General features: G+C 35.4%; 2 protein-coding genes and 2 long non-coding RNA genes across 5 annotated transcripts in view; 2 read left to right on the forward strand and 2 right to left on the reverse strand.

Moving 5' to 3' along the window:
• The window catches only part of LOC136034881 (G patch domain-containing protein 1 homolog), a 52,641-nt gene extending 50,142 nt beyond the window's left edge, over nt 1-2,499 (forward strand). For both annotated transcript variants that reach the window (XM_065716368.1, XM_065716369.1), the window contains exon 9: nt 1,615-2,499. In XM_065716368.1, coding sequence (XP_065572440.1) covers nt 1,615-2,392 — 778 coding nt within the window. In that variant the 3' untranslated portion in view covers nt 2,393-2,499. The remainder of the gene's footprint in view (nt 1-1,614) is intronic.
• The window catches only part of LOC136034885 (E3 SUMO-protein ligase NSE2-like), a 235,066-nt gene that overhangs the window by 176,933 nt on the left and 30,232 nt on the right, over nt 1-27,901 (reverse strand). The gene's annotated exons all lie outside the window — the stretch shown is intronic.
• LOC136034886 (uncharacterized) lies at nt 8,112-10,546 on the reverse strand. The gene is made up of 2 exons (XR_010619269.1): nt 10,461-10,546; nt 8,112-9,003 (listed from the first exon to the last, which is right to left on the reverse strand). It is a non-coding gene; the product is annotated as an uncharacterized LOC136034886 (long non-coding RNA).
• LOC136034882 (uncharacterized) lies at nt 17,939-27,421 on the forward strand. The gene is made up of 2 exons (XR_010619265.1): nt 17,939-18,060; nt 24,952-27,421. It is a non-coding gene; the product is annotated as an uncharacterized LOC136034882 (long non-coding RNA).

A 27,901-nucleotide genomic window follows, 5' to 3' on the forward strand; every position in this document is an offset into this window, starting at 1 on the left:
TGATCCCTATGTCCTCTCAAGCCAAAGTTTTGCTGATCTGAACCAGGAGAATGAATTTGTCTTTGTAGTGCTCTAGATTATTTTTCTCGTGTAATTTTTTTTTTTCGTGCAAGATACTTTCTTTTTTCGTGCAAAATTTGCTTCTTTCGTGCTAGTTTTTTTCGTGCAAAACTTACAAAATATAAACAAACTTTATTGCTGAATTATATACATTCTGCATGTAATTCATATGTAGTTTCCATGTGTGGTTCATTTAATTCAGTATGGTCATAGTCTATAATTGTTTGCCTATATGGCTAACGTAGCCGAGCCTTATGGCTCGTATAGTTCAGCTGCTGCAGTTCAAAATAGAGTCGCATATTTTACTGAAGAGCTCAAAAAATTAGAAATGAGTCACGCCTATTTACTATCATTAAAGATTGTTATATGATTTTGAGTTTGAATAGACCGTTGCAGAGTATATAAATCATAATTAAGAAAGCTTTTTTCTGTAAGGAGTTTAGAACGAGTTGACTGGGAAAAATTTGAGCTTCTTAGTTAGAAAAATTAGGTTATAAATCACCGCTATTATAATTTTCTTATTGAAAGACCGGCTGCAATGGGCGTAATATAGAGTTTTTAGTCTAAGAAGTTGCAAAATTGTCAGTAAATGAGAAAAATTTGCTTGCCCTTATTTAAAAGAAGTTGAACTGCTAAGATCTTGATGTGTAAAAATAAATTATAAAATGAACCTACTTAACGCCAAAGATAAATTCTTTCAGTTATTTTTTTAACTGAAGACACTTAATTCTTTTAAATTGAATACTCGACTAAGATTCTTTGGAATTGACTAGAGTACTGAAACTGATTAAAAAGCTGTAAGAGATGAATCCGCTGCTAATTTTTAATCGGTACTTTTTCAATTTTTTATCATGTCATTGAGATGAAATTGGATCTTGGTTTATCGGTTAAACTAATAAAAAGATTTATTTATATAGGAAGACATGTTAATTTCTGGCGCAAAATTTTTAGCACACATTATCCCTCTTAGCAACAAAGTTTCTTCGAACATGATGTTTTTTCTCTCTCTCTTTCCGTGACACAAAAAGAAAAGGGGGACACATAAGTGCTACCCATGCAAAATATGATTTTCCATGTTGTTGAACGTGAGGGCTGTAAACCTTCAGTCAAGGGTTTTGACAGTGGTAATCTCAATGGTGAATTTCCCATTTCAATTGGATCTCATTTTGATTAATTTCAACCTCTTTTGAAAATTCTCAAATGTTTGCTCTCGTAATTACAAACTTTTATTCCATTGAATTTGGATGAAAATTACTATTTTAAAATATTGTTTAATGAGAAGTTTGGTTAACTGTTTTTTAGAACCTGTTTTTTTTTATTATTTAAGCTACTATTTGCCGAGGTTCGTTTTTATTATTTGCAACTGTTACTACTATGATTTTAACTTGTTACTACCCCGCCATCCCTGGTACCTTTTAATTGGTACATAAAGTGATTAACTGTTTGGGGAGTGTTATATATGTTGAAAATATCATTAAATATCTCTTTAGCCATATTCACGGTTCTCTCATATTACTGTTTTTTATTCTTGTTTTTGTATTTATTTTTTTATAGTGTTCCTGAGAAAAAGACTGAGAGGAAAACAAGCTTGCCTCTTTTCACTGCTTTAGCCTTGGCAAAAGAGAAAAAACAACAGCAAGCCAGTGGAGTTGAATCATTTCCTGCCCCACAGGAAGCCCCTCCTGAGCGTGAACCTGAAAGGGAGCTCCCTAAAACGGAAGAAGCAGATTTAGTGACCGCACAATTTCATGAAAGACCTCCAATAGACTTATTTAAAGCTATATTTGCAGATTCAGAATCTGAAGATGAAGTTTCAACTCTTACTCAGCCTTCTATAACAGAAACAGCAGAATTAGGCAGCTGGACTGTCGAATCTAAAGTTGGTGGACCTTATGAAAATATGACACTTGTACCAGCTATTGAAGAAAAAAAAGATGTAGGAAAGGGACAAGATAAAGCCTACAGTGAAGAAATGAAAAAAGAAACTATAGACGAGAATCTACCAGCTATTACAGAAAAACCAATATTCACAAAAACCTTCTCTAAGCAGATGCATAAAGTTGAAGAGGAGGATCATGCTTTGATCGAAAAAGGTAAAATGAAGGACAAGAAGGAGTTAGCAGAAACTTCAAAATCGAAAGTGAAGTCAGACGAATTGAGGAGATTGGAAATACTGGAACGACTGAAAGAGTTTGATGACTTGGAGGAAGTCAATGACTTACGTAAAGTTGTTACATCAGAAAGTGAAGATGAGTGGGTGGAAATAGACCGATCTGATAAGAAAAAGAAGAAACAGAAAAAAAGGAAAAAAGAGAAAAAGAAAAAATATTAATTTTGGCACCTTTTCATTTTAAATATGTGTAAGTGTTCCCTGTGAATTATTCTTGTGAATATGTCTTTGATGGATTCTTGTTTGCTTGATTAAATGACTTCAGAAAATGTAGTTTTTTCTTTTAAATTGTATGGATAGATTCACACAGCCAAAAATATTGAGGAAGGATGGAAGACTGCCAGAGTTTTTTTTCTGGACATGGGCTGGGCTACCAAAAAAAAAAAAAATGCATTTAAAATCACTTTTTTCAAATGCTTCAATTGAAAAGAATCCTGAAAATAAATTTCCAAATTTTATCGAAAGTAAAAAAAAATATTTTTATCGTTATATTTTGACAGAAATCACTTACAGTTTGTATTTTATGATAATTCTGACGTCGGTTTGTAGTGCACAAAAAGAAACTCTGAGTATCTAGCAATTCAAGAAAAGACTGTTTCCTTTTTTCATTTTGCATCGCTATCACAGCTTTGATTTGAGCAATAATTTCTCTTCTGTTACTGACAAATCCTAGTTACAGTACTGAAATTGATATGATTAACCCCATATTTTTCTATTTAATTACATCATGTTTGCGTTAATCGCAGCTTGAAGCAAAATTAGGATATCCGTCCTTGTTATGCTCTGCGATGATTTCTTTGCCCTGTTTTACGCATCTCGTTGCTTGTTAAGTCTTGGCTGAAGATTCGGCTGTCTTTCAGTTGAATGTCTTAACATACCGACTCTATTTTACACTGGAACGTGTTTGTTGACTCAGCAGACACTATGACTTCTAAGAGCTCTTTCCATAGGTTGACTACTCTCTGACTGAAGAAGTGGCTTCTTTCTCTGGTGGTACAATGCGGTTTTGAAAAATTTTCGAATGTTCTCTATTCATTAGGTGCAGATGGTGGGTAAGAAGAGCAGGAAGGTGTTTTAAAATATAATTTTACGGGCTAAAATTGTATCCTCTCATTTTTTAAATAAATTTTTCCTTTATTCCCTAAAATACAGCCTATTAGGAATTTTTCAAACTTGACGATCAAAAAACTTGTTCTAGCTGCTCAATACTCTCCTTGTTTTCTAAGGAGTAATATTATCTCCTGTAAGTTGGCTTCTTGCAGACATTAGTGACAGCATCTATGGAATACATTCGTTCCTTCACATTCCATTTATACAATCCCTTTTGAAGATATCAGGAGACCGCTGTAAAGTTGAGGTTTGGTATTGCAAACCGTGTTACATAAACGTAGACAATGAATAACATAATTAATATGGATAATGATTAATTAACGAAGGAATTAGAGATTAATTAATGACAGATATGTCATTCCCAAATCAAATGGCACAGATACAGAGAGCGGTAGTGAGACAAGCCGAGTTATACCTATTCCCTTGTCAATCTAATATGCAAAATCATTCAACCGGCTATTGAAACTAAAATAAATGGAATTCCAAGTGAATTATTATCAGTTGGGCTAGTATGAGAAACTATTAATTAGGGATTGTTTGTGGTTAAGCGCAGTTAAAGAGAAACAAAGCTAGCAGACTACTTGTGTAGTTTTTTTGTTAAGCACCTTTCAGACTTACTTATAAGAAGAAAAAGTGATGTAATTGTAGAAGCCTTATTCTCCATGGTCGTTCTTCCTGGGGAAGCATTTGTATGTCGAATGCTATAAACATCATGGGAGGCTTTTGCAGGTAATTCAAACCTAAAAGGTCTGTTACTTCGAAGGGGTTAAGGCCGTTGTAGGCAGTGCGAGCAACCATGCGTGATGGGTATAGTCAATACTTCTTTTCTGAAATAATTCCACTAAAAGATGCAGATCTCCTTCGGCATTGGACTCGCATGACAAATTGTAGTATGATGATCTTCAAGCTCTTCTCACAGCATCCTCTTATGGTTAAACAGGACGTTCGAGTGGAAGAGCAATCAGCATTTGTGAAAGACTGTCTCCCACTACAGCATTTAAACTTAGATAATGTCTGAAAGCCAGTATTCTTTGCAAGTTTTGCCTGTGGTTATACATGTTTTTTATGCCATTTTCAAGACACTGAACATTGTGACAAGACTTTTTGACGCTTATCAAACAATTAGTTGTAACGAACTATAAGTAATGAGCGACCCGGCTAAACAGTAACCGAAACTCTAAAAAATGGAATTTTGATACCAATAGATACATCAAAAGAGTCGGATTCTTATGCTGATTTCAAATATATAAATATCACCAAGTTTGGTTCTACCCATCAAAAGTTACGAGCCTGAAAAAATTGCTTTATTTTCGAAAAAAAGGGAATACCTCCTTAAAGTCATATGATCATATTGACAATCACACCATCAGATTCAGCATATCAGACAACTCTACTGAAGAAGTTTCAAGGCTTTATCTGCAAAAATGTGAAATTCTGTATTTTTTGTGAGAAAAAAGATCACGGGTGTGTGTTTATTTGTTTTTGTTTGTTTTTTCCCCAGGGTGATCGGTCCCAGAATATTGCGAGAGGGCTCATTCGAATGGAAATTGAAGATTATAGTTCCCTTTATAAGTGACAAAAAAATGGAGGGTAACTAGGCCCTCTCCCATCCTCCTTTTTTCCTTAATCCCCCACAGTTCTCGGAGGAAGGGCTGCAAGTTATGAATTTTGCCCATAGTTTACATTTAGTATTGGTTGTTGGGAAGTATACAGACGTTTTCAGGGGAGATTTTTCTGGTGAGGGGGAGGGAGGGGGTTGGGGGCAGGGGCTATGGGGTAGAGTATATCCATGGAGGTGTTTTTTAGGAGGGAGGGAATTTTACATGAAGGGCGTGCCGGATCTCCCAGCATTACTTAAAAAACGATCAGAAATTAAATAAATAAAAAACAAGTTTTTTCAACTGAAAGCAAGGAGCAACATTAAAACTTAAACGAATAGAAATTATTACGTGCATGAGTGGATTCGTTCCCTCATCAATACCTCGCTCTTTAGATTAATTTTTTTTTTAGTACTTTCAGAATAGGTATTTATTCTAATTAAACGGTCTTTGTGATTCAGGGGTCATTCTTAAAAAATTGGGACAAATTCGAACTTTAGCGTAAATAGCAAGGTATTGACGTGGGAGTGAACCCCTCATATACGTACTAATTTTTTTCGTTTAAGTTTTAATGTTGCTCCTTTCTTTTAGTTGAAAAAAGTTTTTATTTATTTAATTTATATTTATAAAAAAATATTGTTGAACAAATGCATAGGAAATGTCACGAAACGCCACATTTACTCTTCTTCTACAGAGTAATTTCTAATACAGACATATTGCAAAACGACAATATTGCTTCAAAACTGATACTACAGTAGCAACAAACATGTAGACTCTTGACAATCCCTTTTATGCAAAAATATCTCTTAGATAAAAGGAAAAAGCATTTTGAGTTTTTTTTCTTGTATATCTTCTTTTCTCATAAATAATTGTTGAAATGATGCGATTTAGTATTATTAATAAGCTTTGAATCATGTTTATTGTATTCTTTGTGATATTCAAATTTAAAAACAGTCCCTTCAGGAGCGCACCATGAGAATTAAAGAGAAACGCATCCTCAAAATATTTGATAGTTAGTTGATTCATCTTGTAGCTTAATAGACTAAATATACTAAGAATTAGAATGAATTTTCTAATTTGTGAAATGCAAAGGCATGAATGTGTCAATCTAAAAAGCTCTGAAGGTAAGGTTAGAAATATGAGTAAAAATATAGTCGTCAAAGGTTCCACTCGAAATGCTACAAATCTATGTCAAACTTCCCCCATTCTCCCGGGAAAATTGTCTTGTTAATGTTGAATTATCTTTTTCTGCGAAAATGAAAAATGTGTGTATGATACACAAACAACATGTAGCATTGGTTAAAACGCAAAGTTAGATGTTTTTGTGTCAACCTGAAAAAGCCAAATGCCCTTGAAGACTAGCGTCAGGAAAAAAATAGAGTCTGTTAAGCAAGTTTACATTGGAAAAGTCTACACCAGGGAAAAGTCGTACGGGAAGTCTAGTTCAGATGGTGGCATATAGATGTTTTCAAATAGAATGGTGTTAAACGTATGCCTTGTAGTTTGCCGAGGAAAAGCTGAAAGTGTTGAAAAAGAGAATGGGAATAATTACGTTAAAATTGATCCTTTTGGAGCCTGGAGCCTGTCAGTTTGGAGCCTGAAAGACACTATAACCAAGATCCTAATTTGAAGTTTTATTCTTATTTCAGCAGATTTTATTTATGTAGAGTTTATGAATTTTCTGGCATCCGTAAAGAATTTTTGCTGAAACTTCAAGAAGTCAATCGGGAAAACAAGGTTTCCGGCAGTACCAATGCCATGAGGTAGGCTATTTTATGCATAACATTCTGAGGGGATCAACTCGTGTAGAAGAAGAAGAGCATAACTTAAAAAAATTAGGAGTGCATAACCAGTTTTTAATTTTATTACTATGAAAATATGACATTCATAAGAATTGTATTCTTTGCCTAAATCCATGTGTATAAGTACGTTAGAAATAGAAGTAACATTATTTGAATAATAGGAAGTAAATTTATTCAGAAATAGACACTAAATGTCAATCTGTGGTGTTCCATTGAGGTCACTAAGGTGATTCTTTTCTCACTCATTTTTCTGTTTTGCTTCTAGTGTAAAATATAAAGTACTAGCTGTTGGGGTGGCGCTTCGCGCCACCCCAACACCTAGTTGGTGGGGGCGCTTCGCGCCCCCCCCAAGCCCCCCCGCGCGCGTAAGTCGTTACGCGCCATAATAGTTACGCGCCATTGTAGTTGTGTCCCTATGTCCCACCTGTGAATATAGATATATATATATATATATGGTTTTAACTACGTAAAACTTGCGAATATACAACATTCTTTGCTGTCCCATTGTCTTTGCATATAAATAGATTGTCAGGTTATCCCCCTGTTTCCCCCGGTGTCCCCGTTGTAGTTCTGTCCCTGTGTCCCGGTCGTCATTTATATTCCCTGTGTCCCGGGTCCCGGTCATCATTTGTATCCCGGTGTCCCGGTCTGTATATACATTCGTTTTTTAGTTTTGTTTTTCTCCTTTATTTTTTTCCTTTTTTTTTCTTTTTTAGCTTATTTAGATTTTTAGATTTTTTAGTTTTTTTTATTAGTTTTTAGTTTTTATTTCTTTTTAGTTTTTTTGTCCCGGTCGTCATTTATATCCCCCTGTTTCCCCCGGTGTCCCCGTTGTAGTTGTGTCCCTGTGTCCCGGTCGTTATTTATATTCCCTGTGTCCCGGTCGTCATTTGTATCCCGGTGTACCGGTCTGTATATACATTCGTTTTTTAGTTTTGTTTTTCTCCTTTATTTTTTTCCTTTTTTTTTCTTTTTTAGTTTATTTAGATTTTTAGATTTTTTAGTTTTTTTATTAGTTTTTAGTTTTTTTTTCTTTTTAGTTTTTTTGTAGTTTTTACCTTCTTTTTAGTTTTGTTAATTTTTTTTTTTACTTGTGTCCTGGTCGTCATTTATACTCCCTGTGTCCCGGTGCTTTGTTGATTGCTAATCGAACATTCCTTTTGTCCTGGTCGCTTTCTCTTTGAGTGTCGTCATTTATTTTTTTCTTTTTTAGTTCTTTTAGTTTTTACCTTTTTTAGTTTTTTTTTAGTTTTTAGTTTTTTTAGTTTTTTACCTTTTTTTAGTTTTTTTAGTTTTTTAGCTTTTTTATTTTTTTTATTAGTTTTTAGTTTTTTTGTAGTTTTTGCCTTTTTTTTTAGTTTTTTGTCCTGGTCGCTTTCTCTTTGAGTGTCGTCATTTATTAGTTTTTTCCTTTTTTTTTTAGTTTTTTATTGGTTTTTACCTTTATTTTAGCTTATTTTTCAGTTTTTTCCTTTTTTTTAGTTTTTTTTTATTTTTTATTTTTTTTAGTTTTTTACCTTTTTTTAGTTTTTTTAGTTTTTTTAGTTTTTTAGCTTTTTTACTTTTTTTATTAGTTTTTAGTTTTTTTTTGTAGTTTTTGCCTTTTTTTAGTTTTTTCAGTTTTTTTTTTAGTTTTTTATTGGTTTTTACCTTTATAGTTTTTTTAGTTTTTTAGCTTTTTTATTTTTTTTATTAGTTTTTAGTTTTTTTTGTAGTTTTTGCCTTTTTTTAGTTTTTTCAGTTTTGACGTCACCTGATCCAGTTTTTTCAGGTGACGTCACCTGACACATCCATCCATCCATCCATCCACAGACAACTTATTTTTATATATATAGATGAGATCAATCCTCCAAACAATAAAACAACCATTGTTTTCAACTAAAAGTAAAGCTCGGCATAAGGAGGGGGCAACATTTCATCAACGCAATCCTTATAAGTGGGTGGGCTGTCCTTATAAACATTATGCGTCGAGATTATCAAATATGTGGTCAAATGATTGTGTTCCTGCTCAGGGTTCAAGCGTTGCATTGTATTATTCACGCTAGTTGGGTTCTCTGATAACATGGTGGGAGATTGATATAATATAATTGCCAGCTTTATAAACTTAACAATCAAAATAATTAAAGAGCTTGCCGTCAGAATCCCACCGCAAAGCAATAAAAATGCATCTTCTCCAAATATTACCATGATGGCGATGCCAGTCAACAGTGACAGAATAGTTAAGGAGAAAGATATAATATAATATCGTTGCCTTTCATGCATCCTGCAATGAGAAAAATAATTAACTACGTGGAAACGTATCTTAAATCAAACTTTTGCTAAAAGACAGAAAAGATCAATTTGAATCCTATACTTAATAATTTTGGAAGGGAACCGTAATGTGCCAAAAAACTTGGTTTGGGGCAGGGCCCCCTAAAAAGATGAGCCAGAAAAGACCAGAAAAAGCTCTGTTTGATCTGCTTGGAACTTATATCTTTTCGTGTCAAAGATACCTCTGTGCAAAAGGAAAAACCCCAAGGACCTGGGTTAAGCAGACCCCAATACACACACACACACACAAACGATTAGAAAATTGTTTTACGACTGCGGCGAGCTCTTTCAGCACAGTGTTTAACAAGACAAGCACAATTAAATTTGAAGCCCATTCACAATGAGATTTTGCTATTACTGAGGATTAGGTATCGTTAATTTAAGCCAATCAGAATTTTTCACAAAGATATATTGTCCAATCAGAGAATTTCGTGTAAAATTAGACTGCTTCAAATTAACGCTTGCTAAGTCTCAGTATCAGTAACTATGATTGCGAACAGACCTTTAAGTACCCTGGACATTGCAAAATATGGTGAATCTCTTAAACCAGTTATAGAAGAACTCACACAATCATACATATCTTAAAAAAAAGGGAATTTGGGATTTCAGTATTTAACAAAAAAAACGTTTATAAGCAGTTAAGCAGTTTTCGCATACAGTTGCAATCAAATTAAAAGAAAGTAGTCTGGTCAAAAAACATGGAGAAAATGACCTAAGAACATATGGCACTAAAAAGCCCAATAAAAGGCAGCTTTCCTTTGTAGTTGTCTTAAGAACTAGTGTTTGCGGGGGTTTGTGTAGCCACCAGTGCGTGGTGTCTCGCGTCATGGTCATAGTGTAATGGAAGCAGTAATAATGTAGCCTCCAGCAGGAGCAGTAACAATGTGATTACTAGGGTATAAGCTAATTAATTCATTTTGGAGAAGAATAATATACTAAACAGAAAAGCCAGAGATTATAAAGTAGAAGAAAAATGGAGGGCGGGCTGCCACAGTGTGTCCCAGAGTGGGAATAAATCAAATTAACTATAGACACTAAAGAAGAGGACATTTATCTGTTAATCAGGGGGTTTTGAAGGGTAAAAGGGGATTTTAAAGTCTTACGGAGTTTTGACAATTTTACAACCGCTTGCCCCGCTCAACATAAAAGAGAGCTCCCAGCCGTGCATTCTACGGCTTTTTCTGTGAGACCCCTCGCAAAGTCCCAAAATAACACACGTGATTGTAATTCAAAATATATTTAGCCTAGTTAGTTGCAGGGGGGGGGGCTTGGTATGGTGGCACCACCTGTCACCCTCAACCTGGCACCACTTGACACATATATTCATTACAAGTAATTTTCATTGAATGATAAATCAATATCGTTTTTGTTGTTTTTCTCTCTCTTTGCGTCAGCAGAAAAGAAAAATACCTTTATGTTTACGGTTTATTCTTCAAGTGAGATGTAAAACTTAGTCTTTCAAGTACTGTTAGGTTTCTAGAAACTCGTTCTTTTCTATATAAATCTTGTTCAATTATATTGCCGGCATAAAAGTACTTTCCTCTGATAAGAGCTATCATGTTAATAAAAGGACTAACGCATATGACGTATTTTATGTTGCGAAATTTGCAGAAATAAATAACAACGGTTTTCTCCCATAATAAAGCTAATTCAAATCTCATTAGGTGTTACTAGCCTACTAACGATGAATTTGGCCCCATCTCGAACGACAATGACATTGTCAGATGAAAGTAGTGTGAAAGAGCATCATTGTTTGATGAAAGAGCATAGTTTGCAAGTAAAATTTAAATTTAACTGAATTTAACTAAAAATAGCTTTTTGATTGAAACTACACAGGAACATGAAAATTAAAACTAGAAAACTATTCCGTATATATGAGAGAGGCTACCACTTCCTCAACCCCTTGCTCTTCACCCAAAGTTCTATAGTACTTTACTGAAAATATTTATGAGCGCAGCAAATGCACTTAATGGGTTATTGAAAGTGTTTTATTTATTGATTGTCTTTTAAAACGCTTGAGCTAAGATTTTTAATGTTTAAAGCGAGTAGCCTACACATCAATCTGCTCTCCAGTCTTGAGGCATGGAGTGAGACATGAAAAATACTATTTATCCCGTTCCGATCGTCTTTGTTCTTTAGGAGCTTTTCTTAAAATAATTTGGGGCAAAAAAATAGAGTAAAGAGCGAGGGGTGGAGGAGGTGGTAGCTACTTCAGATACAAAAAAAAATTCGTGTTCACTTTAAGTTTTAATATTACTCTTCGCTTTCTTTTGAAAAACTGTGTTTTTTCCATCCTCGTTTGTTTTTAATACCATACTCAGGGTTACCCTAATTAGGAAGAAGGTTACCGTCCCTCAAACCCCAATCTTTACGCCAAGGTTTAACTTTGCTGAACGCAGTTTCGACAAAATAACTTATTTATCATGATTGGTTTTCGAAATTAGTTTGGTTTTCCAGAATAAACTACTGTTTTTGTTTTAAGAGGAGAGAAGAGAGCTTGACGCCCCTAAAACACGTTCCATCCTATTCCCTGTAAGAAAATCCCCCCGCCCCCACAAAATCTTCGTATGTTTCCCAATAACAAATACTATGTGCGAACAATGGGTAAATTGCGTAACTTACAGCCCTTTCGCCGAAGACCACGGGGGATCATATCATTCCTAAAGACATAGTTATTGGACCTTACAACTATCCTGAATTAAATTTTAAGCGAATTCGGCTCTATAGAGCTTGGGATAGTCTTTTGAAATAAATATCATCTTATCTTATCTAAATGGCGGTTCATAAGCTAACACAATGGGCGCCATTATAAGATAACACAATGGAAATGCGTTTCTCAACTGGCTGCAACCACCAGAGCCATTGAAGACTTTGCTTACTGGAACTGCGTCAGAATCTAAGCGTTTTTTTATTAAACATCACAAAATATAACTTATGTTTCCAAATGACGTCGTTTGATGCCCAAATCGAAAATCAAGATCAATTTGTGCCTACTTTGAAAATAAAAGGGCAAATTTATCATAGAGCAGGGTCCTTTCTATCATTCTCAGGTGAGAATCATAAATTTTTGCAACTGTACTTCATCAGTGATAGCAATTCTGAATTGAATGCACGTTGCGAAATTCCTCCCGAGGTTGAAAGGACTATCGTTTCCCAATTGCAACATCTTTTCCACGAAAATAATGATTTAGTGCGCATGTTCAAAACAGCAATCGATTTGACGCCTACAAATACGCATAAAATTGTTATTTCCGTTGACAAAACGCCTACTGGCGAACATGTGGGTAGATACAATGCTCCAACTATCAACGAAGTCGCAATCCTTATGGTCGGTGATCAGTTTTTACCTTGAAATATTATTCTTCATAAGCGAAACGCTCAGTTGGTAAGAATTGTTGAAACTCATCGATGCTACGACGCCCTACAATATCCTATCATTTTTGGGATAGAGCTGACGGCTATCACTTTAGTAATGAATTGATAGATCCATCCACTAACAAACAAACGGATAAGAAATGCAGCGCAATGAATTATTGTTCCTATAGACTAATGATTCGTCACAATGAAGATAATTATATTTTTAAATGCCGTCAATTGTTTCACCGATGCATCGTTGATATGTATGCAAAGATTGAATCAGAACGTTTGCTATTTATCCGTATGAATCAGACCAAGCTCCGCTCTGAACAATACATTCATTTGCGAGATGCAGTTGTAAATGACGGTAATACCACAAACGTTGGAAGATTAACGATTTTACCTTCATCATATGCTGGTAGTCCCCGTCATATGCATGAATATGCTCAAGATGCTATTGCGTATTTTCGTCTCTATGGTCGTCCAGATTTATTTAGTACATTTACATGTAATCCATCTTGGACGAGATACAGCAGCTTTTACTTCAAGGACAATCGGCGGTTCATAGACATGACATTACGGCCCATGTCTTCCGGCAAATTTTGAAATCAATGATAAACTATATAGTAAAACTTCAAGTGTTTGGGTCAGTGCGATGCTGGATGTACTCAGTGGAATGGCAAAAACGAGGATTGCCACACGCATATATACTAATCTGGCTACATGATAAAATTACTTCTAATGAAATTGACGATGTGATTTCCGCTGAAGTACCTGATGAAAATGTCGATAAGGCCTTATATGATATTGTGGTAAAAAATATGATACATGGACCTTGCGGTGCACTGAATGAAAAATCATCATGCGTGGCCAAAGGAAGGTGTACAAAGCAATATCCTCGACTTTTAGTACCCGACACAATTACCGGCAATGATGAATACCCACTATAAAGAACAAGATCTACTGAAGATGGCGGTAAAACAGCAATAATAAATAAGCGTAACGGTACCACCGTCGAAGTAGATAACCAGTGGGTTGTTCCATATTCACCTTTATTATCAAAAACATTTAATGCATACATAAACGTTGAATACTGTAACTCCGTAAAGGCAATCAAATACATATTTAAATACGTCAACAAAGGCAGTGACATGGCAGTTTTTGGCTTGCAGCCCGAAATCAAAGATTTCGACGAAATCGTACAATATCAGGCTGGAAGATACATAAGCAGTAATGAAGGTGTTTGGCGAATTCTTTCATTTCCGATACATGAACGAAGTCCAGCTGTTTTTCACTTAGCGGTACATTTACAGAATGGTCAACGTGTTTATTTTTCGGAATCCAACGTGCAACAAAGAGGCCTGAATCCACCGGATACAACGTTAACTGCTTTCTTTTTGTTATGTCAAAATAATTCTTTTGCAAAAAACTGCTGTATGCTGAAGTGCCTTCGTATTAAATGTGGAATGCTAAAAATACGTTATTTGAACGTCAAAAACAGGGTAAGTCAGTCGACGGCCAGCCTACCATCTTCAAAGATATCATGATAGAAAGACTCTACACCATTCACCCCAATCAACAAGAATGCTTCTTTCTCCGCTTGCTTTTGGTGAATGTACCCGGTCCGACGTCCTTTGAGTATCTGAGAACTGTAAACGGTACTATACATGACACTTACCGTAGTGCATTCCAAGATATAAATTTATTGGAGAATGACCAACACTGGGATAACTGCATCAATGACAAGTGCAAAACGTCAATTCCAAGTCAAATTCGTGCATTGTTTGGAATCATACTAACAACTTGCTCTCCTTCAGCTCCATGCAACACGTGTGCAAGGTGCTAATTTTCAACTGCGTAAAACTTGCGGATATACTACTGGTAATTCCTCGGGTATACTCTGGTAACTCCTCGACACGCTTTTTTTTTTACTTTCTCTTTCAGCCGCAAGCCAGGTTTCTCGTTGCTCTTGCAATACATCGACACGCTTTCTTTTGATAATTTCTCTCTGAGTCGCAAGCCTAAACCCCCTCCCCTAAAGCAACACGTATGCAAGGTAATACGTTTTAACTGCGTAAAACTTGGGGACATACAACATTCTTCGCAGTCCCATTGTCTGTGCATATAAATAGATCGTCTGGTTTACCGACTCTAAAACATGCAACATATAATTGTCCATGGGAAAAACAACCCGTATTAAGATCTATACCGCATTTTTCTAATGATTGCCCTCGAGCTTTGTTGATGGTGATTACCAATGCTAATTGAACCTCAAATTGCAATCTTTTAGATTGAAAAGGCAGATCCGTTGGAATCATGGGAATGCGATGAATAAAAACAGCCTCACCATCGGAAGGCCCTGTCAAGATTGTTGCCTCTATTATATTTTCCATTGTTTTTTTTACGGCAAGTCGCGTGCCGTTGCAAAGCTTTGGTGGGTTGATATTTCGCGACAGTATTATTGGGACGCCTAGAGATCTCCTGGATATCCAGGGAATTTAAAAATTCTGATGGATAGTTAACCGCTTCATTTGATTCCAGAACTGTGTCGACTGACTTGTAAATGACTGCCTGGTCTCGAATCTTGGTCAGAATAATATTCTGTATTTATACATCTATATTTTTGAAGATTTGCGCCCTGGGGTTTTCTTGCATGATTAAACAATTTAGATAATATAGTTCGAGAAAAATCGCTTAGAGCCATAAATTTGGATAAAAAAAAAAATCGCGTGAGTGACTTCAAATTCGTATACATTGCAAGATCAAAATTACGTCACTTTCTTTCCTGGAGTAGAAATGAAAACAATTTCATTTCTATGGTTTTGTTGCAGCGATGTTTTCAGCACGTCGATGAAAGTACTGAGTTGAACATGCTAGTCTTATGCCTAGCCGACCAACGACAGAGCAGATATTCTCTATATGACAAATCATTGGGAAGACGAACGACAGGCAGCATTCGATTCTGATGATCAAGTTTCTCTATGTAATGTCCTTTCGAATGCTGCCTTCCTATCAAAATATATGCCCCTACTTTGGCCCATGCATGAAGAAACTGACAGCTGTATGCACGTGAACTGTAGATGCAGCACGCTCATTTTCGTAAGAATAGTAATCAGGTAAGGATGCACAGTTGCCCTTGAACTCTTTGACTGTTTTAAAGACTATTTTACGACTTGCACGACTCATAGCTAAGCTTTGGACTCAAGTACGGGATAGAGTTGTCACTGATAATGACTTTGCTGATGACATAGCACTAGGTGCCAACTCTAAGTTATAGTTCTCATGGCTCTGAACACGCTTCTGGAAGAAGCTGCAAGAACCGGACTGTTCATTTCAAGTTCCTGTTCATTTAAGTTTTAGTGCTTTTTATTTCAGCTGAAAAAACTTGTTTTTCATTTTGATTTCTAATCGTTTGTCAAATAATACTGGGAAATTCAGCTTCCCTCCATATAAAATTCACTCTTCCTAGAAAAAAATTCTACCAAATAAAGTTCCTAACGAAAAACTCCCCCCGGTCAATCCATCTTCGCTAAAATAAAACCCAAGGAGTTTTTTTGGGGATTATTCCGCCTGAAGAGTTCTCATCAAAATACTTTCATATGAATAACACTTTAATATCTGATCATTTTCCAAATCAATTCGGATGTCCCCCCCTCCGTGAAAATTTTTCTTGGAAATACCGCCACCCCCAATGGCGTGATTTCCTAATGGTGTGATTTTAATCAGGATTGATTGATGTCTCGAGAGTTTTTTCTTTGTTTTTTAAAGTGTCTGTTAGCATCGCCACCACGAACAATTTGGTGCTTGAGGAGGAGGGAAACGAGTCTTGTGGTGTGCAATCAGAGTGACTGAGGAAGGTTAACAGAATCGGAATGACCTCATAATATTCTATACTGATAATCCTGCTCCTCCTGAAATATTGCTTTCAAATACAGAATGAAAATTTAAAGTCAAAATAGAAAATCGATGAAGTTCGAATATCTAAACAGAAGGGTCGAGGTAGAAGCGGTGAAACATCTCGTTCAGACACTGTGTGACTTTAGGTTCTTTTTGGCTTGGGCTTGAGGCCTTGTTTGTACACATACCAGATGCGTTAATAGACACCATGGGATGGGCCTATTCGTTTACTTTTACTCTGTTCAAATTCTTGAGCAAAAATCAGGTACTTTGTTCATTACCCTATAATTAGTACAGACATGCTGGCTAGGGTTGCCATAAACTTCCCAACGTATAACAGCAAGGAAGCAATTGCCCGTAGCAAAAATTTTAGCAGCCTTAGACTTGGATATTAAAGACTTTTTGTGAAATTAAATAGATTTGTTGGAATATTTGCTGATACTTTTGTGGTAAACTCCCCCTGGGCTGAAAATCGTATAAATTCTATCTGGAACATATCTCTTAGGATCAATAGAATTCATTTTCCATGTAATGTGTGTGGATTTTTGAAAATAAAACAAATTCCAGATTAGCATAAGCGGATGAGAAGTTTTGTGGTTGTAGCCCAATCTTTGGTTGTGGTTGTGGCCCAAGTCTTGTGGGGGTGACCTTGCTTTGATGATAATGTCGTGTTTTAGCAAGTGGCAGGCTGTCCTTGCTGAGTTAAAAGAATGAGTTCGGCTTAATTTTGTTTTGGGTTGTCGTGATGAAACGGACGAAAAACGAGCTGAGGATTTTAAAGACCTTTTTAATCATCTTTTTATTTACGATTACTCTGATTTATTGTAGATGTGACACTTGCAGAGCTGAAAACAATTCTACAAGAAGAGAGTGTTGGAATGCTTACTTTATGGAATAAGCATTCTGGAATTGGTGGTGTTTAGAGCATGGTAGGTGCTGTTTAGGTCCTAAGTATGCCATCATAGTCAATAGCGGTCATGCTCGGAATGGGCTCTTGGGAGAGTATTAAGATGGATAGTCCAGCACCGTCTTATAAATTCTAAATATGTTGGATTCCGAGCGGCAAAAATACCAGAGGCAGCATAGTCATCAGTTAAAAATTTTTTTGATGCAAATTTTTAAAGAACGATTCTAATCAACTTAATTTATTATCGCTTGAAAAAAATTCATTATTAAAATTAATTAAAGAATAATTACCATTCATGAATCAGCTAAGAATCGCTGTTCGTTACCGAACTTTGTCTATTTATAGCTTTTTACTTCTATACTTTGTTGCTTTCGTGTTCTCTTTTTCGGGTGAGTGAATAAATTCTTAGGAGATTTAATAGCAGTTAATGTAATATCTCCACTGTGTTCGATATAATCGATTTACGGTCTAATTTTTTTTATACTATTCAAAATATTGTTCAAAATGTCCCTTTTTAAATAACTGATGTAAAAAGGATTCTCGACTATAATTTTAATTTGAAGTTTTTTTTCTTTAAGTAATCTGATAATACAAATTAAAATTACAAGAATTTTATTTATCCTTATCCACTAAATAAAGCTGTTATAAAGTGATTTCCGTAAATTTCTCAATATTATAGACGTCATATATGATAGTCTTTTTATTAAGACTGATAACTCTTATCACAGTAAAGTACTTTATGCAAGCAATATAATTGAATAGAGTAGTAGAGACGAGGAATAAATTCATAAGATTGAACAACACTCTAAGTTTTAAAGTCCAAGTGAAAAATCAAGCATTCGCATAGAGGTACAGTTCCTTTTCCTATCGAATATAACTAGACCTTTAGTGCAAAAGTACTGTTGTGTTGAAACAATCTTAGCAAAGCTGCCGAAGGGTGCAATCAACATTGTTTATTGTTTTTTCCTTTATTGTTTTTTCCGAAGGCGCAACAAAAACATTAGGTACTATTCCCTACCGTGTCTAATCGAAATCGAAAGGACCATTCTTGTGGATGGGGATGATAATAAACTAGCTGTTCCCGCCAAGCAGGGACCCCCAGCGCCACCACTTTAGTTGCCGGCTCATTTTGTTGTAAGTGACACCTCAGCTTAGGAATTCGGTGGTTTGCACCCAACCTCTGCTTAGCTCAATCCATTTAAACTCAACCCTCGTTGAACTCAACCACAATTCAACTCAGCCCTCATTCAACTCAACCCCCCTTTCAGTCCAATCCATTAAACTCAACCGCTATAAAACTTCAAACCATTTAATTCAGCCCCCCTGAAACTCGGACCCTGCTTAGCTCAACCTCCATCCAATTTAGCCCCCATTTGGTCTACTTTTATTCCAATCATTCCTTTCTTTGACTCAATTAAATAAAAAAAAACAAGATTTTTTTAACTGATTGTAAGCAGCAACATTAAAATTCAAAACGAACTGAAATTATTTTGTTTGTTAAGGGTTTCATCCGCCCCCCTCCTCGATATTTCTCTCTTTACACTAAAGCATTTAGTATTTTTAATAAAAACTTCCTATCCTAATTAAACGTCCTTATGTTTAAGCAGCCGTTCTTAAAAAATTAAAACAAACAGTCAAACTCTAGCGTAAGATGCGAGGAATTGAAGAGGGGAGCAAATCGTTCGTATACAGAATAATTTCGCTTTGTTTTGAGTTTGAATGTTGCTCCTTACTTTCAGTTAAAAAGCTTGTTTTTTTTGTTCAATTTCTGATCATTTTTCAAATAATACCGGTCGGTATATCTGGCTCACCCTTTATGACCCCGCCCCTCTGGGAAAACTCCTCCACGGAAATTGACTCCCTAATAAAATACAACCCACCCATATAATTCCCTCTGGACAGTTCCATCCTCACTGAAAATCCCCCATTAAATTTGTTGCGGACGATTCAGCCTGAAAAATTTTCCTTCTAATACTTTCGTTTGAAAAGGCTCTTATTTCTAATCGTCTTATCGATCTCTCCAGAATTCCCCCCTCCCGTGAAAATTGGTTTCTTGGAAATCCAAACACGTGGAAAATTGACCCCGGATAATTCCTTCGGAACATCTTTACTTGCAAAATTGAGATGACAATGAGAAAGTAAGACAAATAAAAAGGATTTCGCTTAGGAATTCTGTCAAATGCCTTTAGTGTAAAATTTCCCCTGGAAAGTTCATCCCACAGAAATTTTCCTCCCCAAGAGAAATTCTCCCAATGAAGACCCAACCCGAGCACAAGCCTCTCCCCCCCCCCTCAAAAAATGTCTATGTATTTCATAATAATAAATACTCTATACGTTGTGGCCGAATACATTTTTTATGAGGTTTTTCTCCTGGTTTGATAAAACGATATTTCCTCATAGTACAAGAAGAAAAACAAATACTTCCCACTCCCCCCCATTAATCCTATTAGAGTCCAAGAGATGTACATTTTACCAACTTTATGCGTTGTGTCTTTCTAGAGAATGCTTCCGAAATCTGAAATTAAGTAAATTCAGTTTTTCTGCTTTCAGTCCTAAGCTTTATTAAATCATAAATTGAAAACAAATACAATCCTGGAAAACATCTTTTATGAGGTTTTTCTTCTGAATTGATAAGGCGATATTTCCACAGAGTGAAAAAAGGAAAAAAATATTAGAATATCCAGTCCCCCTCCACACAAAATTGAAAAAAATAAATATTCAAGTTCAATCTGTATTGCACACAAAATTGATAAATTTAAAAAGTGGAATTAAAATGAATTTTAGGAAAAGTGCTGTAACGATCAAATTTTGTTGACAAATTTTGTTGACAAATTTTTGTTGAACAAATTTTGTTGACAAATTTTGTTGACAAATTTTGTTGACAAATTTTGTTGAAAAATGCTGTAACGATCAAATTTTGTTGACAAATTTTGTTGACAAAATTTTGTTGAACAAATTTTGTTGACAAATTTTGTTGACAAATTTTGTTGAAAAATGCTGTAACGATCAGATTTTGTTGACGCATGTTTTGTCTTACTTAAATATTCAATTTCGATCTGTATTGCGTACACAATTACTAAAAATTGAAAATGGATCAGCGACGTAATCAATTGTCGTTCTTTTCCATGGTATTAGAATGTCATTAAGAAAAGTGAAACTCATATCTATAAAAATGTCGAAAATCCTCTGCTCTTGGTTCCACCTCTTAGTGTAAATAGGAAGGTATTTAATAGTCATTCTTTTCCATGGTATTAGAATTTCATTAAGAAAAAAAAACTCTGACCAATGAAATATCTCAAAAATCTTCTGGTCTTCGTTTCATCTCTTAGCGTAAACAACGGTGCATTCAATAATCGTTCTTTTCAATTGCATTTGAGTGTCATTAAGAAAATAAAACTCTGGCCAATCAAAAATCTCAAAAATCCCCTGGTCTTGGTTTCACCACTTAGCATAACCAACGATGCATTCAATATCGTTCTTTCCCATTGTATTAGTATGTCGTTAAGAAAAATAAACTTTAGCCCATAAACCTTCTACGAAATGTAAAGAAAATTCCATTGGACCTAAGCCCAGTGAAGTGTGTAAAGGGGGTTTACTCCAAATTAACGGTAGGGGGGGATGAAATCGGATTGATTAAATATGTTCAAAAGTCTGGCAGCTTCAATTTTACATCAGCTATAAACACCGAAAATAGATTGATAAGCAACGTAGATAGAAAAATATATGTAACCCTCACTTAGACACCCTATATACCCTAACTCACATTTTCCAGTTCTCCTTTCATCCTCCATAACGCCCTTGTTAACATATATACAAATATTTTTGCATTTACCAGCCACCAGGCCCTGAATCCCAAAACTTCTGAGTCCTAAAAATTCTGAGACCAAAAACATCTGGGTCCAAAAAGTTCAAAAAATTCGAAATCCTAAAATTTTATTTTTGGGGGGCAGGGGGCAAAAGTTGGGGGGAAAGAGCATCGAGGCCTTTGGAGGTGGGGCAAGAATTATCGTAAGTTCCCTCAAAAGAAGTGTTGATATAAGCACTCATTCCCATGAATATGACGATACAAGCGGTTACACTATACCCGTGTTATAGATGCTCTCATGTACAGTTCAATGCTATATAATAAATTCCATTAGTCCAATTTGATATTAAATGAAGCGGTTTACTTTCTTTTTTTATGCTAATGATGGATCTCTATTGTAGTATGGTCATCTTAGTTGGTCAATATTTTGAATATAGGCAGGCTTTAGTGCCTCAGGGGTCTTACTGTTGGACCCATCCTTGGCATACTACTGAAGTTTAATCCTCACACTTTAAACTCCAAGGGAGAGTTTGAAAAAAAAAATTGTATTACAGGTGATGGACCCTTTTTTACATTCATTCTTGCTTTCCGCAACCTCAATAGCTCCATAGAAGACGCAATAGCTCCATAGAAGACATGTCTTATAAATTATTACGAAATAAACATTTCCTCTTTTTGCCCTTTCTTCCTCACTTTAAGGAATAGTTTAACTCATTTCGTCTCGGGGTAGTGATGCCAATCTGATATGTTAATAAGCGCATTTTTCTCTATTCAATGGCAATCAAAACATTTCTGTAGCAATTTTTTCAGGGTCTACCCTTTTTTGTCGTACATTTATTGTACCATTAGTGCAATTGCCTTAAATATATTTATTATATATTACTAGCTGTTGGGGTGGCGCTTCGCGCCACCCCAACACCTAGTTGGTGGGGCGCTTCGCGCCCCCCCAAGCCCCCCCGCGCGCGTAAGTCGTTACGCGCCATATTAGTTACGCGCCATTGTAGTTGTGTCCCTGTGTCCCACCTGTGAATAGAGATAGATATAAATATATGTTTTTAACTACGTAAAACATGCGAATATACAACATTCTTCGCTGTCCCATTGTCTGTGCATATAAATAGATTGTCAGGTTTACTGACTCTTGAACATGCAACATATAATTGTCCATGGGAAAAACAATCCGTATTCAGATCTATACCTCATTATTCTAATGATGTGTCCCTGTGTCCCGGTCGTCATTTATATTCCCTGTGTCCCGGTCGTCATTTGTGTCCCGGTGTCCCAGTTTGTAATTTCTCTTTGAGTGTCCCGGTCGTCATTTATATTCCCTGTGTCCCGGTGTCCCGGTCGTCATTTGTGTCCCGGTGTCCCGGTCTGTAATTTCTATTCGAACAATCCCTGTGTCCCGGTCGTCATTTATATATCCCGCCTGTGCCCCCGGCGTCCCCGTTGTAGTTGTGTCCCTGTGTCCCGGTCGTCATTTATATTCCCTGTGTCCCGGTCGTGATTTGTGTCCGGGTGTCCCAGTCTGTAATTTCTCTTTGAGGTTCCCGGTCGTCACTTATATTCCGTCTGTCTCGGTCTAATGACGTCACCGTCAAAGCAAAAATGACGACAACTAATTTCATGACGTCAGTCAACACAGAAACATGACGTCACCTGATCCACAGACAGACAGACAGACAACTTATTTTTATATATATAGATAGATAGTGAATTGATAAAGCCAAGGTTGTATTTTATACCTTAGTTAAAATTTAAAAAAAAACTAGCACGCTAAAAGTAAGAAGCAACCACAAAACTTAATCAAACAGAAATAATTGCGTAAAATATATGAGGGAGGTCATCCCCTCCTCAATCTCCCCGTTCTTTGCGCTAATTTTTTTAATGCTTTACAAAAGCTTCTAGTTACTAATTAATTCCTAGTTTGTGCTATAGCTGTTCTCAAAGGAATGGGGCAGAATGTAAAACTTTAGCATAAAGAGCAAGGAATTCAGAAAGGGGAATGACCACTAATAGATGGAATAATTTCTGTTTGCTTTAAGCTTTAATGCCGCTCCTTATTTTTAGTTGAAAAACCTGTTTTTTAAATTTTATTTCTGATCGTATAAATTTCTTTATGGATTTCTCGGTCTTATAAAATCCACCTCATCCCTCTATGGAAGTTTTCTCCTATCAAAAGTTCCACCTTTAAAAGTTATTCGCTCGTGAAATTATTTTGTCTCAGGACAAAAAAAATCATCTTCCACATTCTGAACTAAGAATTGTTCCCTTAACAAGTTTCCTAGTCAATAGTCTGTGTTCTAGACCTTTACCAGCTTATAGTATGATACAAAACATCTAGGTCACTCATTTGACTGCAAATCAAGCAGACATGCTCAGCCATGACTGCATCTTCAGCTACAGTCTTTGGTCTTAAGTCTAAATACTGGTCGTCATTTCAACCAGATTGTAAATCGGGAACCTAGTTTAAATAAGCGTTAAATAAGATGTGCTGTATTATCATATATTTTATTATTTATTTAAATATTTTAGTTACTGTTGGCTATATTCGTTCTTTACAGTAATTATCATTATGATAATGGTCCTTGATCTCTTGTTTGGCTCTCTCAATTTTCGCTTATCTGTATTTCCCCTTTTCTGTCAATTAACTCTCCTTTTCTCTATATCGTGTTTCATTTTCCTAAAACCTGGGTCAGATTTCAACTTATTAGGCATCCTGAAGTGTGCTCAAGCTCTATTCCGCTCGGCGGTCTTTTCATTTCTTTTAAATAGACTTTTCTGATATATTCTGATATTTCAGGATTTTATCCCTATTTTTTCTATAGTTTCCTTTTTTTAAATAGATATTGGGATTTCCTGACTTTGATACTTTTCTCTGTCATACTTTCTTTTCTTCAGTTCATTTCTTGACACTTTGTCAATGTTTTAAATCATTCCCATAAAATCTCGTATCGAGTGGTTAGAATCTAGCAAAAAAAAACTAATTTAAAAATTTTCAAGTATTTTTCTAGTTTTAATTACAAAATTAAAATTAGTACCCAGACTCCATAAATATTTTTGCAGTTTACATAGTAACTTTAGCGATCCCGGACTGAAAACTAAAATAAAAAATAAATGAATTATTTTTATGGAAATACACATTAAATCCCACTTCGGGTAGTTAGAACCTAAAAAAAAAAAAACTCACTTTAAAATTTTCAGGGTTTTTAGTAGTTTTAATTAAAAAATTAATATTATTTCTCAGACACCATTAATATTTTTGCAGTTTAAATAACAAATTTAGCAATCCTGAACTGAAAACTAAAATAAAATTATCAGAAGGGGAGGAATAATTTATTATTAAAGCAGGATACTTTTTTTTATAAGAATTCGCCAATGAATAAAGACCATCCCATTCGAGTCACCTTTTATCACCTCCAAAAAATCGGGCTGGATTACATTTCCTAGTTATATTGTCGATTTAAGCAGGGTTCAGCTAAGGAGGCTGTGTTAAAGAAGAGTAGAATTAATAGAGATTCAGTTGAATAAATTTATGTTGCCTAAGGACTGTGTCGAATAAGGGCTGAGGTGCATGGGGGTGGGGTTGAGTGAAACGAGGGTTCAGTTACACGGGCTCTATTTTTAAAATATGAGAAATTCGTAATGGAACAAATGAAAATAAATGAAACCAATAAAAAGCTACAAGAAAGCCTTACTCAGAAAAATTTGGCCTAGGGCCTACCTCCCTTTCTCAATTGGTCTTCCGGGTAAGTCGGGGTGACGACCATTTCCTATTGAACTAAAAAGGAACAAAAGTATAAGTACTGAGATTTGGGATCCACATTAAGTAGACAATTTATATTTATATTTTACATATCTGTGATAGGAATACGTTATTAAGGTAGACAAATTTGCCTTCAACCTCTCATTTCTTTAATATCTTCATATTTCAGGATGAATGAAAACCAAAAGTATATACTATCTTGCTGTTTCACAACTCTGTCAGTCTTAACTGGCGTTGCTGTCATGGCAATATGGAGAGAAAATGAGTTGTTACTACTTTGCGGTGGAATTGTCGCTGGAATTTCTTTTATGACCTTGATGGTTAAGCTTTTGAAGTTGGCTGAAAAATATCACCAATCTACCATTGTTCCCTCAGGTCCTTGCATTCGAGCTAGCGACACCAGGCAGCGACTAAGTGCTGAGCAAGAGAATAGTCGTTCAACTACAATTATAATAATTTCAACAAATGGTGTTCAACTGGACAATCCACCGGAATATAAAGATTGTGTGGACGAAGTGTTACCTCCTCCTTATGCTGAGCTCTACTTTTAGTAAACTAAACAGTTTTTTTACGTTTTGAGGGTGAATTCTCATTACTTATAGCCTGTAGAAGAAATACTGAAAGTAAAAGACGTGTTCATTTTATTTCTAAGAAATATTTAAATAACTGGAGGGGTTTAGTTTATCTGAGAAAGTTAAATGAAGTTGGGGAAAAACTCAACAATAGTTATTGATTTTTGTTTTTTGCCCTATTTTATCCCTTGTACCTGTTCCAAAACTTTTAAAGAAATTCTGTTGATATTTTTGTTTTTTTCTATTGTAGGCACTTAGGTATAAGATACAACATTTTAAAAGTGTTTTTTTTTATTTTTGTTACTTTAAGTAACACTTTTTTTAAAGTGTTACTCTTGATTGAACATTTTTGATTGATAAAGCCAGATAGCAGAGAAGCACAAAGAGAACAACATAGAAAGAGACAGAGAAGGGAGAGTGCAATTTTCCAGTTTGGTTTTCAGGGTTAACTTTCCACTGGATTTGTTTCTTTTCATGATTTTAGTCATTCTGCTCTCAATTCTAGTCTACTTTATTTTTAGATGTTCCAAAGATTTTGATTCTATGACACATCTGATTCTTCCTGAAAATCTTTCTTACTGCGGTGTACGGCCACATGCTCGTTCTTATTTTTCGTCATATCTGTCGGGATGTGTTATCTCGATCGGTAAATCTTTTCATGATGCTTATCAGGTTGAATACAGAGTACCTCAAGGATTGATTTTGAATCCAACGTTGTCTTTAATTTATGCTAATGACCTTTTCTTTGTAGTTAAACATCGTAAATCAAAAGTGTGCCGTCATCTTTGTCAAGAAGCCGATCAGTCAATCAGGATATCTGAAGGCGCAGGTCTGGATCTGACGATGGTTTATTGTCTAAGCCTCACCACTTAGGCTATAGATTACCAGAAGGATCAATTTTCGGGTCCACTGTTGTTTCTAATTTATGATAACGACCTTTTTCTCTAGTTAAAAATAGTAAATTGTAGTCTGCTGCTGAATCTGTCATTCCTTTAGACTCTTAGAGCGTGTTTTATCTCGGTTAGAGGTGAACCATCTTATATTAAATGTTTACAAATCACAGCTTCTAGTTTGCCTTAGAGTCTTTCAATTTTGCCATGGTTTAAAAGAAAAGTAGATCTCTCAAGGATACATCTCTAGGCCTAATGACAATTTTGTACGCTCCCTGAGAACTTTGGTAGTTGAAAATCCACCATGTAAAGACCATAATGATTTATGATCAAGCTGAAGTTGGCAGGAAATCTTGGTGTTTTCCGGAAACTTAAACACTCAATTCCTATTCTTAGACTTCTTTTTTCTTCACTGACCCAATTGTATGTCTCTTATTTTGTGCTAATTTGGATGCCTATGTCTCCGCCTTCTACACGTTCACTTTCATCTGCTCACAAGAGGGCCAGAAAGATTATTATAGAGACGGATGCTTCTTCAATCAAGTCTCTTTGGTCCTTGTATCTCGCATCCTGTACATATTTTCCTTTCTCTTTATTCCACGAGCAACTGCCATCTGCTTTCAAGAGTTTATGTTTAGTTTCTCATTTTTCGTCCAGTAATCCAGTAATCGCAATCTTAAAGAAGTAGAATTCGATACCAGCCGCAACACGAGGTAGTCATTCTTTTAGGACTTTCAAAACGTTGTGATGGCTATCCTTTTAGAAAAGTTTAATTTATAAGTTTTAAGTGATTGTATCAGTTAAATAGTAAACGTTTTGTTGTTTATAATTATTATTGTTGATATATTTGCGATGTATTTTAATTCTTATGATTATGTTTTAACATCGTGAAGATAAAGTTGTTGACCAGTGCTGATCGGATTCATCTTATTCTGAAGGTGTGGGTTTTGTGATTTGGTTTCTCACGTCGTGTGGTCTAAAAGTAATTAATGAAATGTAGGCAGCTAATTAATTGGCTTACGATCTTTTTTTACGATTTTTTCCCTTTATTTCCTGTTTCTCTAGCCATAGGTTCTTTAGATGGGGAGGGGGTATGTGCTTTCTGGTGTATTTTGTAATAATTTATTTTTGAATGACTTATTGTTGAATAAATGAAAAATAAACTCCTTGACTTAGATTAGGCTAATGATTTAACCATTCTAGATGAGGACGATACCATAATAATTGCATTTTTGAACATTTCAAGAGTTCAGGGTGCTAGAAGAGGTTTGAAAATTTAAAAGACTAAGTTGCTAAAACTAGGAATAAGTGAAGGTGAATAGGTGATACTGGGTAACGGGAAGATCAATCAAGTGGACAGCTTCACTTACCTAGGTAGTATTATTAGAATAGAAAGCTGGTATAGTGAAGACGCTAAAAGTAGAATAGTCAAGGCCAAAGATGAAAAAAGATGAAACATCTTTTTTCAAAGATGAAAAAAGTTTTGAAGAATATGAAAACAAGTCTACAAACCTAGATTATGATAGTCGAAGCCACAGTGATAACTATGATGAAGTGTATTCGAGAAACATGGGCGTTCTTAAAGACAGAATAGAATTCTTTGGATGTTTCCCAAAGAAATTTCCTACAGTTTGTTTTGGGTTTCCACTTCAATGAC

This window comes from Artemia franciscana, chromosome 13, assembly GCF_032884065.1.
Source record: "Artemia franciscana chromosome 13, ASM3288406v1, whole genome shotgun sequence".
Lineage (NCBI taxonomy): Eukaryota > Metazoa > Arthropoda > Branchiopoda > Anostraca > Artemiidae > Artemia > Artemia franciscana.